The sequence below is a fragment of the Syzygium oleosum genome, unplaced genomic scaffold (genome assembly GCF_021117445.2).
Source record: "Syzygium oleosum isolate NSW1041296 unplaced genomic scaffold, Sole_v2.1 Sole_v2.29, whole genome shotgun sequence".
Taxonomy (NCBI): Eukaryota; Viridiplantae; Streptophyta; class Magnoliopsida; order Myrtales; family Myrtaceae; genus Syzygium; species Syzygium oleosum.
This window is the reverse complement of record NW_026607513.1, coordinates 1,332,789-1,348,640: the sequence shown is the minus strand read 5'-3', so window position 1 is coordinate 1,348,640 and position 15,852 is coordinate 1,332,789. Positions and strand designations below refer to the sequence as shown.

The 15,852-nt window shown below is 40.2% G+C and overlaps 2 protein-coding genes and 1 pseudogene across 2 annotated transcripts; all 3 read left to right on the top strand.

Annotated features, from left to right (window-relative positions):
- The first annotated feature begins 4,065 nt into the window (after window positions 1-4,065).
- Window positions 4,066-4,630, top strand: LOC130135198 (putative cysteine-rich receptor-like protein kinase 33; annotated as a pseudogene).
- Window positions 4,631-8,167: 3,537 nt separating this feature from the next.
- On the top strand, window positions 8,168-10,129 carry LOC115677770 (cysteine-rich receptor-like protein kinase 25). Its single transcript, XM_056303885.1, has 4 exons — window positions 8,168-8,903; window positions 9,070-9,213; window positions 9,658-9,779; window positions 9,890-10,129. The coding sequence occupies exons 1-4, from the start codon at window positions 8,168-8,170 to the stop codon at window positions 10,127-10,129; spliced, it is 1,242 nt and encodes a 413-aa protein (XP_056159860.1).
- Window positions 10,130-10,772: 643 nt separating this feature from the next.
- Window positions 10,773-11,338, top strand: LOC130134549 (putative cysteine-rich receptor-like protein kinase 33). The gene is made up of 2 exons (XM_056303749.1): window positions 10,773-10,916; window positions 10,988-11,338. The coding sequence occupies exons 1-2, from the start codon at window positions 10,773-10,775 to the stop codon at window positions 11,336-11,338; spliced, it is 495 nt and encodes a 164-aa protein (XP_056159724.1).
- The last annotated feature ends 4,514 nt before the right edge of the window (window positions 11,339-15,852 follow it).

Genomic DNA, 15,852 nt, shown 5'->3' with positions numbered 1-15,852 from the left:
TGATTTGAATCACCGCAATTTATACATTTTTGTGAAGTTTGACCATTGAATTTTACAAACTGCTTTTGAAAGTGATTTGTATAATCAAATTTAGAGGGTCTTTTCTTTAGTCTTTCTTTGACATTCGGAAAAGTATTTTTCAATTCAGTATTTTTATCAAAACCCAGACTTGATTTATTGTAATAAGGAATTTGAATTGACAAAATATGATGAAGATTTTTAGAACCCATTGAGAATTTCTTAGTTATATTAGAAATATCATTTTTCAAAAGTTCTTTTTCATTAGAGATGCGATCAATACTTTCCTTAGAAATATTTTAGTGAATCATTTTCCTTTTTAAGAAAATTTTTATTTTTCTTGATAAGATTAAATTCCTTTTGCAAGAAATTAATCTTATCCTTTTGGGAAATATCTTGCTGTTTTAAAAGATTATTTTCCTTTTTTAAACATTCGATTGATTCATCAATTTCCTTGTTTTAAGTCGTATTTCATAGAGACACAATTTCCTTCTTCAATATAGAAATCTTTTTGAAGGCAGTTTTATTAACAGAGATTAATTCATCAATATAATTTGCAACTGCTTCAGGAATATTTGAATTACTTACCTCATTTTCTTCATCAGAACTTGATTCTGAGTCTGATTTTGCTATCAGACAAATATTGGCAAACTTTTGTTCGCTTTCTTCATCCTCTGAATCACTTCATGTTTCAGCTTTAAAAGCCTTCTTATATCTTTTATATTTTCCTTTGTTCTTCTTGAGAAGGAGACATTTGGGCTTTATGTGTCCGTTCTTTTTGCAGTGGAAACATATCACATCTTTGTTTTCTTCATTTTCGGCATTGGATCTCTTCTGAAAATTTAGCTTCTTGGCTTTTGATGGCTCAGAATTCTTGAATTGCTTCTTTGATTTATTCAACTTTACCTTCTTTGCCATCTTTCTTAGTTTCTTGACCATTAAAGCTAACTCTTCATCTTCATCTTCATCCGAATCTATATCTGTGTCATTAGAATCAATGTTAACTTTTAAAGCAATGGACCTTTTTACCTTTGGGTTCTTCAATTTCTAAGAACTTTTTAGTTTCATAGGATTGAAGAGTTCCGATAAGTTCATCTACTATGAGTGGTCTGATCCCCTGAGTTTCTCGAATAGAAACTTTAATGTTGTTCCATTCTTTTGAAAGAGCTCTCAGCAGCTTGTTCACCTTCATAGGTTCTGAGATGGGATTGTTTTGGAATTCAAGCCCATTTACTATCTCAGTGAATCTGCTTTGCATCTCAGAGATTGTTTCATTTGATTTCTGAGTGAATGACTCGTACTGTCCAAGGAGAATGTTGAGATTTGTCTCCTTGACCCTTTCTATTCCTTCATGGACAAGTTTGAGACGATCCCAAATTTCTTTGGCAGTTTTGAGATTTGCAATTCGTTTGTATTCAACACTTGCTATACCATTGTATATGGCCGTTCTGATCTTTGCATCCAGATGGATTCTTCTGGAAATTTCCTTGGCCGAGAGAGGTAAAGCTTGAGGTCTAATTTGCTCTCTAACTCCTTCAAAAGAAGGTGTCTCATTTTGCCCTTTTGAAGTTTCTGGGGATTTTGTTTCGTTTGGAATGATTCCATGTTCGACGATATCCCATATGTCTTGGTCTATTCCAAGATGAATGTCTTCATCTTGTTTTTCCAGACACTGTATTCAATTCCATTGAAGTAAGGCGGTCTGTTGTTGTGACCTGACTCAGCATTACTTGCCATCAAGAATCGTTAGCTCATAAGTAAAATAACACTTCAAGAAAAAATGACCACTAGGCTCTGATACCAATTGTTAGGGCTAGTACTATCACCTAAGGGGGGTGAATAGGTGATTTTACCAAAATTGTATGATTTAAACGTGCAGAATGAATATAGTCTAGGTCAACAACTTATATGATCAGTATCAGATGGATTCGTATAATAAACTTGTATATAAATTATTGTCAGATGATTGTGTCTCGTGATTAAGACGATGTTCTGACGAACTTGTTTGACAGATATGTGTACAGTATAATGTCAACAATAATAAATAAAACTTGAGAGATAGAGAATACTGCACACGGATTTTTATAGTGGTTCGGCTTTATTGAGCCTACATCGACTCTCCACGCTGGTAGCCTGTTGGCTGTATTTCACTATTGAATCACCATAAGATTACAAGAGCTGTACTTCTCAGATGATAGATAACACTATCACGTACACTCTTCACTCAAGTAATTTTCTTTCTAAAAACACAACGTGGAAAACAGTAATCACAAGTGTGTAAGATCGAAGCTCTATTCAAACTTTGGAATTCTTGATTCTGGTTCTTGTTTCTTGTACGACGTTTGCACTACTTTTATACACTTCTACTTCCAATCTATCTGTTGGACAGTCTTCAGAGAATTGATCTCCAAATCAATCCGTTGGAGATTCTTCCCAAAATAGGATACATAACCGTTAGAAGAAGAACCATTATCTCCGAGTGATTTGATCGCCCATACAATCAAATTAAGGTTTCCATAAGTGTAGTTCTTCGTATTTGAGGAACGATCTTGTGATTACCAATTTGGATATCTTAAAGTAATAATTTGATTATCCTGCATAAACATGCCAAAAATAACACTCATTGAATCTGATGGTAATTTTGAGTCTAATGACAAAGTCCTTTCATCGACTAAGTCTTATGACTTAACATTTACCTGCATCAAATAACTTAAGTGTAATTCTGGTCAGTAATAGATTGTTTTGTCATTCCTCAAAACTCATTAGGGATTTTGTTCAACAGTTGCAAAGTCCCTATAGCAAGAGCCAACTAAATGGAGGGCTAAAGGCTACAAATTTCGTCAATGCATGTTTTGCGAGCCAAATCTTTATTAACTCCCAATCGAAGTGAACTAATCCATTTCCGAAGATTCGGATTCAATTAGCAGAATATTTTGCACTTGATCACGCCGCTCTTAAGGTGGTGTGACTTTACTTAAGTATTTTGATGGGGAGTTATTTCGCAAAGATTTAACGGGTTCATTCACGCCAAACCATAGATTCAATCCTCGTGTTACGTGTGGATTTTCTTTTCATATATATAAGCGTGCCGGAGGAGAGAGATGTCAAAAAGAGTGTGCTGGGAAGAACATGCTTAAAGGCACCGATATTTACAGATAATAGAATAATGCATTCTACCAACGTTTCCATTAAAGAAGAGATCCGATTCAACATTACTTAAATAACAAATGACACGCTTGTCGTCCCTGCATATTAAAAGAAATCCATGCGCCGCGGCACTACCTACTCTCCCAAGCTGCCATCAGGATTCAAGTTCTCATGCATACGCTTGCCGATGCCGGAATCTAAGCCCGCGTTTAGTTGGGGGACTCGCTGCTCTTCTTCTTCTTTAAACATGATTCCATTCCACTCAGTTTAGTTAACTCATTCCAACCCTAGTCACCATCTAGAAATATGTCCTAGGTTTGAGCAAATGTTTAGTACTTATCTCTTGGACATTCTTCATACAAGTTGATGGTTTCGAAAAAAGAAAATTACATGCGACTTGTCAATAGATTCAGTCATGAAATAGGCTTCTCTGACTCAAACATTTACAAATTCTGGCCAAAACAGACCCTTAGCAAAGCAGACAGTTGGATTGGTCAGCGCGCCACAAGATCATGGTTGGGGTGGCGCGCGGTCTTCTGAAGATTCTAGGCTCCGAATTATCCATCGCGACCTCAAAGCTAGCAACATTCTGCTTGATGATGATATGAGCCCGAAAATCACGGACTTTGGGATGGCTTGGATTTTTGGTGCTGAGCATACTCAAGAAAGTACAAACAGAATTGTTGGAACTTAGTAAGTTCAAATTCACATTACATCTGTTCATGATAGGAACAACCCACTGGATAATTTGCAATATTATGGAAACAGAGTCGGCTTTTAATTGGATTTTCTAATGCATAGAGTGTATTGTGCCTTAACATCTTGATCTTTATGTGATCTACGCTCATTCACAATAATCATGACTATGTCTTCCTCTTTGAACTGCTTCGCAGTGGCTACATGTCTCCTGAATACGCAATGTATGGACAATTTTCGGTAAAATCTGACGTGGTCAGCTTTGGTGTGCTACTGCTAGAGATCATAAATGGCAAGAAGAATCAATATTCTCATATATCAGATCACTATGCAGGCCTTCTTGACCATGTGAGTACAGTTTGATCCTGCAATTTCATTCAGTTTTGGCAAATTAATGACATGGCCAACATATGTTCAAGGTTTGGGAACACTGGAGAATCGGAGCACCATTGGAAATCGTGGATCCAACGATGAGTAAATCTTACTCTTCAAACGAAGTGATCAGATGCATTCACATTGGCTTGCTTTGGTTCAAAATGACAAAGAAGCCCGACCTGCTATGCATACAGTTGTTCTTATGCTTAGTAGTGCTGATTCCGTTAGCCTCCCCGTTCCTGAGCAACCTATATCCTTCATCCCGAGTGTGAATCACAAACAACAATCTCAAGATCTAAACTTGAACCGATTCACCGAGAAGCTTAATAGCAGCAGGATGATGCTGCAATGTCTAGTGAATAGCGGCTATCTTACTGATGTAAGTCCTAGATAGAGAAAGGGAAAAGATCATGGAGCACTCGGAATCCACTGATCAATGAATGATTCATCAGCCAAGAGGTCAATATCATACAAAGAATGCAATGAACTCTCATTTTCTTAGTTGAAACTACCTTCTTTTTGGATTTTTTTCTAATTAATCTATCAACTATTCTATTGATTTACCAAATATTATCCTCATCAACGTTTCAATTTACTAACTTGTTTTTATCAAATTAGCACTTTTCCTTAATTAAGTCTTCAAGCAGTATGTACTATGCAATGAACTCTCATTTTCTTAGTCGAAATTACCTTCGTTTTATGTGATGGAGTTATCAACTTTTCTCTGTTTAACTTACACGTTAATTTTAGCACTCAATTGACAAATCGTGAAAAGGTTTAGGACAGGACTTTCGTATTTGAAAGGTTCAAGACTGAATTAGCACAAATAAAATAAGTTTATTAATTTTTTTTTAGTAATTTGGAACACACTATTGCATTATCCGCCATTTTAGAACTCGAGGTCGAGTTTTTTCAAATAAAAGGAAAATGATGGAGGGCATCTCAAGAGTTTTTTTTATATGTCATTGGATTGATTTAGGGTTTGATCGTTTGATTTTATTTCTTTGGTTAGCGTAATTTGCGGAACTTGGATACTTATCTTGGAAACTTGTGTAATTGTATTTTCTTTTCACTGGGAAAAGTGCCAAAAAAGTCCTAAACCTTTTGCATTAGTGCCAATTTAGTCCTAAACCTTTTTTTGGTGCCAATTCAGTCCTAAACCTTTTGCATTGGTGCCAATTTAGTCCTAAACCTGTTTTTGGTGCAAATTAAGTCCTAAACCTTTTAAATTGGTGCCAATTCAGTCTTAAACCTTTTGTTTTTGTGTCAATTTAGTCCTTCCGGTCAATTTTGATCGGAATTTGCCTACGTGGATGCCTGCCGGTCATCGGCGCCGATGTGGACAACTTTAATAATATTTTTATTTTTTTTTCCTTTTTTTTCTTTTTTTTTCCACTTTTTTTTTGTCCCCCCCTTTCCTCTGGCCGATCGCCCGTCCGGCGACCGGCCAGAGGCCAGAGGCCGGCGAGCCTGACCTCGCCGGCCACTGGCGACGGCGGCGGCCTCGCCCGGCGAGGGCTAGCCTCGCCTTGGTCGGGTGAGGCTCGACCTCGCCAAATCCGGCGAGGTCGAGCCTCGCCCGACCATGGCGAGGCTCGAGCCCTCGCCGGAGGCCGCGGCGAGGGCGAACCTCGCCATGGTCGGGTGAGGCCCGACCTCGCCGGATCCGGCGAGGTCGAGCCTCGCCCAACGACCTCGCCGGATCCGGCGAGGTCGAGCCTCGCCCAACGACCTCGCCGCGATCCGGCAAGGTCGGGCCTCGCCCGACCATGGCGAGGCTCGAGCCCTCGCCGGGCGAGGCCGCCGCCCTCGCCAGTGGTCGGCGAGGTCGAGCTCGCCAGCCTCTGGCCTCTGGCCGGTCATTGGACCGGCGACCGGCCAGAGGAAGGAGGGGGGACCCAAAAAAAAAGTGGAAAAAAAAAGAAAAAAAAGGAAAAAAAATAAAAATTCAAAAAAAATAAAAATATTATTAAAGTTGTCCACGTCGGCGCCGGTGACCGGCCGCCGGCCGGCAGGCGTCCACGTTGGCAAATTCCGGTCAAAATTGACCAGAAGAACTAAATTGGCACAAAAACAAAAGGTTTAGGACTAAATTGACACCAATTTAAAAGGTTTAGGACTTAATTGGCACCAAAAAAAGGTTGAGGACTAAACTGGCACCAATGCAAAAGGTTTAGGACTGAATTGGCACCAAAAAAAGGTTTAGGACTAAATTGGCACTAATGCAAAAGGTTTAGGACTTTTTTGGCACTTTTCCCTCTTTTCACTAGTTATCCGATCAGAATTTAGATAATACTCTTAGAGATTTCTTTATTTTTTTGAATATTTATCTAATCATCTCTTATCAGAGTTTCTTTAGGACTTTAGACTATTTATATTCGTGTTATTCTCTTTTATAAAGCGGCTTACATTTAATCATATATTGATAATGAAAATTTTAGAGTTGCTTTTATGTGCTTCGCGCACATCACGCTTCACATATATGGCGAGTTAACATTATCAGAGCGACATCTCACCGAAAAATTTTGTTTCCTTCTTGAAAGTTCTCTTATCTCATGGTGCAGTAAGAACAAAATTGTTAATGCTCCCGACATTTTTGTAGCTTCGCTTGTATTTTCTCAAACGTCGGCTAGGATACCGGACTTTCATAATAACGCCACTCTCAGTTGCTAGAACGACATATTTCATGAGCGGACAAAGACATTGAAAATGACTGTCATATTGTAAACTAACACTATCTCGTTGAAAGGCGCTACTGATATTTCCCGTTTCTCCGACCTACAAGCCTTTTCAACCGGCGAACGGTGTGAAATAATAGTTGTTGCTGCGAAGACCCCATACCAAGAGTCAACTTAATGGAGGGCCAAAGGCTACCAATTTCGTTAATGCATGTTTCGCGAGCCAAAATCTTTATTATTTCACGATCGAAGCAAGCTACATGATCTTCCGACAATTCGGATTTAATAAGGAGGCGACCTTACTTAAGTATTTCGATCAAGGGTTATTTCACAAAGACTTGACGGGCTCATTCATGTCGAACCATTGATTTAGTCCTCTTGTCATGTGTGGAATTGCTTTCCCATCATTTAGTTAAATATATGTAAGTGTGCCGGAGGAGAGACATGTCAAAAGAGGTGTGCTGTAAAGGATATGCATAAGGATATTACAAATAATACAATGTGCATTCTATCCATTGTTTTCTGCAAAGGACACATCCGTTTCGAGTTTCCTTATATAACAAATGACACGCGAGTCGTGCATGCGCATAAAGAAATCCATGCACCACGGCGCTAACTACTCTCCGAAGCCGCAATCATGATTCAAGTTCTCATTCACACGGTCTCAACTTCTTGTTACTTGGCCAGTAGAGTCCTCCCACATAAGCTTACTAGTGTTGATGCAGAATCTGGTCCCGCGGAGTCGGCCAGATCTCCGATGAATGGTCTGATTTGCACCCATGAATATATAGCTACGCAACCGAGTTTGTAGTCCAGAATGGCCGGCCGATGCTAAAGTCGGTACCTTAAACATTCATTGGACTTGCCCGTCAAGCGAGTCACCTTTCCTTATCGGTGTAAGGCGGAATTTATCCCGGACGCTGAGTATTCACAGTAAGTGACTTCTTATACTTTTATTTTGGTGATTTTGTCAATGCACTTTGCATAAAAATAAAGATAATCCCACCGTCCAATTTTAATATTAGTGTTTCAAGGAATCATCCGCGAAGCCGTACCCAATAGAGAATGTCGAAGTTATCTAATCTGGACACCCTATAATATACAGAGTTGACTATCCATTTTCCTTTTCTTTTCCTCCTTAAAGCTTTATCTTTCTCATTCTTCGCTATATATCAAGGTACATTGCGCACTACATGGTGCTGACATGAAAGGGACAGAACTGCCACTTGTAGCCAAGTCCCTCAAAGAAAACTATGACAAAGCTTATTGCAATCCTCATTTTCCTGCTTAGCTTTCTCACCCTCGAAACCGAATCAATCGTTACTATCAGCGAGCATTACTGCTCGAATTCCACCACTTTCACTCTGAACAGCACCTACGAGGCGAACCTCAACCTTCTCCTCGCGTCCCTTCCCTCACACGCCAACTCGAGCAATGGATACTTCAACACGAGCACAGGGAAGCCAAGCGACGCCAACGCTGTGTATGGCAGCTTCCTATGCAGGGGAGATGTCACCAAGGAAGTGTGCATGGAATGCGTGAGAAATGCTAGTGTCAGTATCAAAGCGAAATGTCCTATGGTCAAAGAATCCATCCTCTGGTTCGACCAGTGCATGTTGCAGTATTCAGACCGTAACTTCTTTTCGGCCACGGACAAAGTGCCTCTTCTGGGCGGGTATAATGAGGAGAATATGGAAGAACCCACCGAGTTCATGAAGCTATTGAACAAAACAATGGACCGCTTGATTACTCCGGCCGCTAAAAGATCCGATAAGAAGTATGCTTCCAGAGACGCCTCCTTCAAAGAAGTAAGCGGCACTGCTCTTCATACATTTGCCCAGTGCAGGCCTGATCTCTCGGCGGCTCTCTGCGAGGATTGCCTGCAGAATGTGATTTCGATTCTCCTGACAAATGAAACCGGCAAAATCGGGGGCAGAATCTTGCTTCCAACTTGCTTCGCCAGGTTCGAAATATACCCTTTCTACACAGGTAATGAACTCAACGTTTTTGTTTCACTAATTATAACGCGTTTCAATTTGCTGATTTGATCACGTTTGGTGGCACGTAAAATATTTAGTTGTCGGTGCCATATATTTGCCAGATGCTGAACGTAATGCGATTATACTAATGAAGCATTCAACTAATTGAATTACAGTCGAAAAGAATAGGCATTCTTCATCAAGATTAGTTATTGGGATCACTTCTGCAACTTCGGCGGTCGTGCTACTTGGCGTCGCGCTCTGGTTTGCCCTCAAAAGAGAAAGGAACAAGAGAAACGATGTCGAAGAAGATCCGAATGGTGAGAAATGGGGAAAATTGCACCACAAGTCCTAAACTTTATGTACCGAATGCAATGAATTTTGAAGCCTTTCAATTCACTTAATCAAGTCTTAAACCTTTATTTGCTCCAATCAGGTCCTTAACATTTATTAGAAAATATAATTAAGGTTTAAAGTTATGTGGAAAAGTGCAATTTAATGTGCCACGCAAGCACTTCTTTGGAGTAACACAGAGCTCATTTTAGGTACTATTCATAGAAATGACTTAATTGCACTTTGGAAGAGGGTTTAGAAATTAATTGAGTAAATTGAATGGTCTAAGATTTAACTGCATTATGTACAGAAGGTTTAAGACTTCCTATGCAATTTTCCCGTGAGAAACATCACAGATCTACTTTGCTTGCATTAGTCTTTCCATTTACAGTTTATTCGTATCGCAAAGTTGATGGCTTATCACTACACAGTTGGAAGCGAAATTTCGGAACTGCATTCCCTACAATTTGATGTGGGCACAATTGAAGCCGCCACAGCTTACTTCTCAGATCACAACAAATTAGGGGAAGGCGGATTCGGTCCAGTTTATAAGGTAAGAAGTTTTTAACATAGAGATAAGACATGAAGCATAACCTAGAGATTCAATCTGGGTGCATGTTCTGCCTTAACATGACATTTTCGTTCATATTCTGTATTTTGTAGGGTACACTCCCTTGTGGTAGGAAAATTGCAGCAAAAAGGTTGTCGCAAAGTTCGAAACAAGGCGAGCAGGAATTCAAAAATGAAGTCGAATTGGTAGCCAAGCTGCAGCACAGAAATCTAGTGAGGCTATTAGGATTTGCCATGGAAAGAGAAGAAACGATACTAGTCTATGAATTCGTGCCCAACGGCAGCCTCGACCAGTTGCTCTTCGGTTCGCGCCTCTCTCTTCATCTTCTTTGAAAACGATTCCTTTCCTCTCAGTTTAGTTCTTTCTTCCCAATTCTAGTCACCATCGAAAATTATGTCTTGGGACATTATTCATACAATTAGATGTCGGTTTCAAAGAAATTTAGGTCGGACAATGACTTGTCAATTAGATTCAGACATGCAGTAGGGCCTCTTCTGACTCTAAAATTTACAAATTCTGGCCAACACAGACCCTCAGCAAAGCATACAGTTGGATTGGTCAGCACGCCACAAGATCATGGTTGGGGTGGCACGCGGTCTTCTTTACCTTCATGAAGATTCTCGGCTCCGAATTATCCATCGTGACCTCAAAGCTAGCAACATTCTGCTCGATGACAATATGAACCCGAAAATCTCAGACTTTGGTATGGCTAGGATTTTTGGTGCTGAGCAGACTCAAGGAAGAACAAACAGAATTGTCGGAACTTAGTAAGTCCAATTTCATATTACTTCGGCTCGTGGTAGGAACAACCCATTGGATAATTTGCAATAATTATGCTAACAGATTCGGAATTTAATTGGATTTTCTAATGCATGGATTATATTGAGCATTAACATCTTGATGTTTAAGCAAACTATGCTCATTCATGAGAATCATGGCTTTGTCTTCCTCCTTGAACTGTTTTGCAGTGGCTACATGTCTCCTGAATACGCCATGTATGGACAATTTTCAGTAAAATCCGACGTGTTCAGCTTCGGTGTGTTAATGCTTGAGATCATTACTGGCAAGATGAATCAGAATTCTCACATATCAGATGATGACTCCGGCCTTCTCGACTACGTGAGTACAGTTTGATCCTGCATTTTCATTCATTTTTGGTAAATTAATGACAGTACCAACATATGTTCTAGGTTTGGGAACATTGGAGAACTGGAGCACCATTGGAGATTGTGGATCCGATGGTCGGTGAATCTTACCTGGCAAACGAAGTGATCAGATGTTTTCACATTGGCTTGCTCTGCGTTCAGAACGACAGAGAAGCCCGACCTGCCATGGATACGGTTGTTCTTATGCTTAGTAGTGCTGATTCCATTAGCCTCCCTGTGCCTGAGCAACCTACATTCTCTGTCCCAAATGTGAAACCCAAACAACATTCTCAAGATGGAAACTCGAATCGATCCAGCAAGCAGCTCAATAGCAGCAAGATAATGCCGCAATGTTCAGTGACCAGCGGCTGTCTTACTGATGTGGTACCTCGATAGAGAGCGGGAAAAGATCATGGAGCACACTCGAAATCCACAGATCAATGTACAATTCATGCGCCAAGAGGTCAACACCAAGTATCAGACAAAGAATGCAAGCTCTCGTTTGCAAGGAACAAGATTTTAAGCTCCAAATTACAGAGTGCGTTGAAGTCCATTCTCTATGAGAGCAACCGGAACTATTTAAATAGCAACAAATCGAAGAATAAAGTAGAGAACTCATTCTTCTATCTTTAACTATAGGTGTTAGAGAAGCATATTTCTCTCTACTCTTTAGTTTATTGCCGTTTATCTTTTTTTCTTCTTCAAGAAAATAGCAAGGATAGCTCTTGTAACAGCAGAATTCTATTGTTCCACATATAATCTAAGGATTTTTTTTCCATACTAGTAAATTTTATTAAGTAATAGTAAGCATCAAGAATTGTTGATGGAAAAATGGATCGATAAGTTTTTTTCCAGGTAAATTGTTAGAAATTTGCCGACATTTTAGGAAGCTATCAACTTTCTTTGACAGTTTGAAAATACTTGTACTAAAATACTAATTTTTATTTGCTTAACTTACCGACATTTAAAATTTATGAACTCTTATAGGAAAATACCAAATCTAAATTAGAGTATGAATCAATATCATTAGTAGCTCGATTCAGAAATCTAATATTGCCAACGTAGTCCTAAACTTTCGAGCGAAATTTCAAGATAATCTTTTTGCCCAATTATTGCAGGAAATGGCTGACATAGTGTCTAGTCATCGCCAGCCATCCTATGTGGCGAGTTGATGTGGGTTGACGTGGGTCACGTTAGCGATTTCTAGCTGCAATTGGCTGGAAAGACATATGTTGGAATTTCATGCAAAAATTTAGAACTATGTTGGCAAAATTTTAAGACCGAATTTGATGCTGAATCGCGATAGAAAATTGACTGAACAAGAATATTTGATAGAGAAACAATTCATTCTCTCAGGTGTGATTATAAAAAATCCAAATTCTCTTTAAAACGAAACCCTAAACACCCTTTTATATGGTGTTAAACCTAATCACAATAGGAAACGCGAAAATTACGAAAACGCCATTAAAATAACGTTAAAATAACGAAAATTGCCTAAAACCCAAAAGTCTGAAAACCCATCTAAACGACTCCAAATTTCAGCCCATTCCAAGCTCGCCAATCTAAGTGCTTCATCCTCCCCTGCTAGGAAAAAGATTCGCCCTTGAATCTGCTTCATTTTCGTCTTCATTGATATCAATCTCCTCAAGTTCTTCCCCATCTGCATGGTAAGGTGACAAATCCGCTACATTAAAAGTCCCGGATACATTGTACTCACCCGGCAACTCGATCTTATAAGCATTGTCATTAATTCGCTCAAGAACTTTGAATGGTCCTTCAGCTCTAGGTTGCAATTTGCCAAACATGCTAGTTGGAAAACGCTCTTTTCTAAGGTGAATCCACACTAGATCACCATCTTTGAAAACGACTCTTTTCCTGCACCTATCCACTCGCTGCTTATACTTCATGTTTTGCTTGTTGATCTGATTATGGACCTATGAATGTAGCTCTTTGATCTGCTTGGCATGCTCATCTGCATCTAAACTGAACTGCTTGTGAACTGGCAATGGTGTGAGATCCAAAGGAGTAATTGGATTACCTCCATAGACTATCTCAAAAGGACTCTTGCCTGTAGTTCGATTTTGTGACCTATTGTAGGCAAATTCAGCCTGAGGTAACACCAAGTCCCATTGCCGCGGGCTATCTCCAACCAAACTTCGCAGCAAGTTCCCTAAGCTTCGGTTGACAACTTCGGTCTGCCCATCAGTCTGGGGGTGGTGAGAGGAACTAAACTGCAATATGGTTCCCATGTGCCTCCAAAGAGTGCACCAAAAGTGACTCACAAACTTCACATCACGATCTGAAGTTATGGACCTGGGGACTCCATGTAACTTAACAATCTCTTGCAAAAATAATCGAGCAACCTGTGAAGCATCAAAGGTCTTTTTACAGGGAATTAAGTGAGCCATCTTCGAAAATCTGTCGACAACCACCATTATGGAGTCCTTATTCCGCTGTGTTCTTGGCAATCCCAAGACGAAATCAAGGCTAACATCATCCCAGGGAGCATCGGGTATAGGTAGAGGCATATATAAACTAGCATTAGTACCTCTGGTTTTTGCCACATGACATACTCTACACCTCTCTACAAATCGAGTCACGTCACGCTTCATTCGGGGCCAATAAAAATGCTCACATAGCAAGGCCATCATTTTATCCACTCCAAAGTGCCCAGCTAGACCTCTTGCATGGCTCTCAGTAATAATGGATTCCCTCAAAGAGCACTGAGGGATGCACAGCCTGTTGCCTTTGAAAAGAAAACCCTCCACAACTAGAAACTGTTGAAAGGGCCCTATTTTGCACTTGCTCCAAATATCCCAAAAAAAAGGATCATCAACATACAAATCCTTAAAAGAATCAAAGCCCAAAACTCTCACCTGCATCATAGACAGCAAAGAATATCTTCTGCTTAATGCATCTACTACTTTATTCAGCGCCCCTGCCGTATGTTTAATGGCAAAACTGAAAACCTGAAGAAACTCCACCCACTTTGCATGCCTAGCATTCAGCTTATGCTACTTATTAATGTACTTCAAGGCTTCATGATTAGAATACAAAATAAATTCTTTCGAGATAAGACAGTGCCTCCAATGCTCCAAGCTCCTCACTATGGCGTAAAACTTCTTGTCATAAGTCGAATATCTTCTCTTCACTTCATTCGACTTCTCACTGTAGAACGCCACAGGTTTATTTTTCTGGCTCAGGACGCCCCCAATACCAACGCCTGAGGCATCATAATGCACCTCAAAAACCTCACCAAAATCTGGAAGCACTAAAACTGGGGCTTCAGTCACCTTTTCCTTCAACAACTGAAACGCAGCGTCTGCCTCTTTAGTCCATACAAATCTACCTCCTTTTGGACAATCCGTAAGAGGCGCAATAATAGTGCTGAAATCCCGAATAAACCTCCTATAAAAGGACGCTTGTCCATGAAAGCTGCGTACCTCATGAATATTTTTCGAAACCTCCCAATTCGTAATGGCTTCGACCTTAACTGGATCCATCTGAATGCCTTCCTTCGACACAATATAACCCAAAAAGGTCACATGATCAGTTAAAAAGTGACACTTCTTGGTATTGGCATACAATTTTTGCCCTCTCAAGGTCTCAAATACTTTTCTCAAGTGCTGCAAGTGTTGCTCAATCGAAGTACTAAAAACCAAAATATCATCAAAATAAACGACAACAAATTGACCAATAAAAGGACGAAAAACCTGATTCATCAGCCTCATAAAATTGCTCGGCGCGTTAGACAACCCGAAGGGCATCACCATCCACTCATATAGACCATCTCTAGTCTTAAACGCCATCTTCCACTCATCTCCAGGTCGCATCCTAATCTGATGATAACCACTTCTTAAGTCTATCTTCGAAAAGATAGTCGCCCCATGTAACTGATCAATCAAATCATCAAATCGTGGGATAGGAAATCGATACTTGATTGTGATTTTGTTGACAGCTCTGCTATCTATGCACATCCTCCACGACCCATCTTTCTTAGGAACCAACAAGGCCGACACTGCACAGGGACTCATGCTCTCTCGGATTGCGCCTTTCTCTAACAGCTATTTCACTTGTCTCTGCAGTTTCTCATGTTCCTTAGGACTCATTCTGTAAGCTGCCTTATGGGGAATAACAGTTCTCGGGATGAAACCAATACAATGCTGAACGTCTCTCATGGGCGGCAACCCAGGTGGCATCTCTTCCGGTACGACATCAGCAAACTCCTCAAGCAAGGGCAGAACATGGGTAGGAATTTTGGGATTGTCAGAATTCCGCTCCATCACCAAAATGGCAAAAAGCTCAAGCGCGTTCACTGTTTCTTCTTGAAATTCCGATCTGGACAGCAGATTATTCTTCACATCCTTTCTCAAATCTGAAGGACCTAGGGTAATAGTCCGGCCATCCTTCTTGAAGGTGTAGGTATTTCTGAAACCATCATGCTGTCTTTCTGTCAAACTGCCACGGCCTTCCCAATAGAATATGACAAGCATCCATTGGGACCACATCACACCACACTTCATCAATGTAATTTTTCCCAATCGAAAATTGCATAAGACACCTCGTGCTCACCTTCACCTCGTTCCCTTTCCTAAGCCACGATAGCTTGCATGATTGAGGATGATATTCTGTTTTCAGCCCCAACTTCTCCACCATAATAGTGGACACCACATTCTCGCAGCTTCCCCTATCTATTATCATGCTGCATAGTTTACCTCCACTAGTGTACTTAGTATGAAAAATATTATGTCTAAGCCACGATTCATCGTCCGCCACAGCAACATTTAAGATTCTTCTAACAACTAAGGACTCACCAGAATCAGCATAGACAATCCCTTCTTGTTCCGCCTCTGCATCCTCTTGTTCGCCTTCAGATTCATCATAGATTTAACCTTCATCAAAGACTGGAT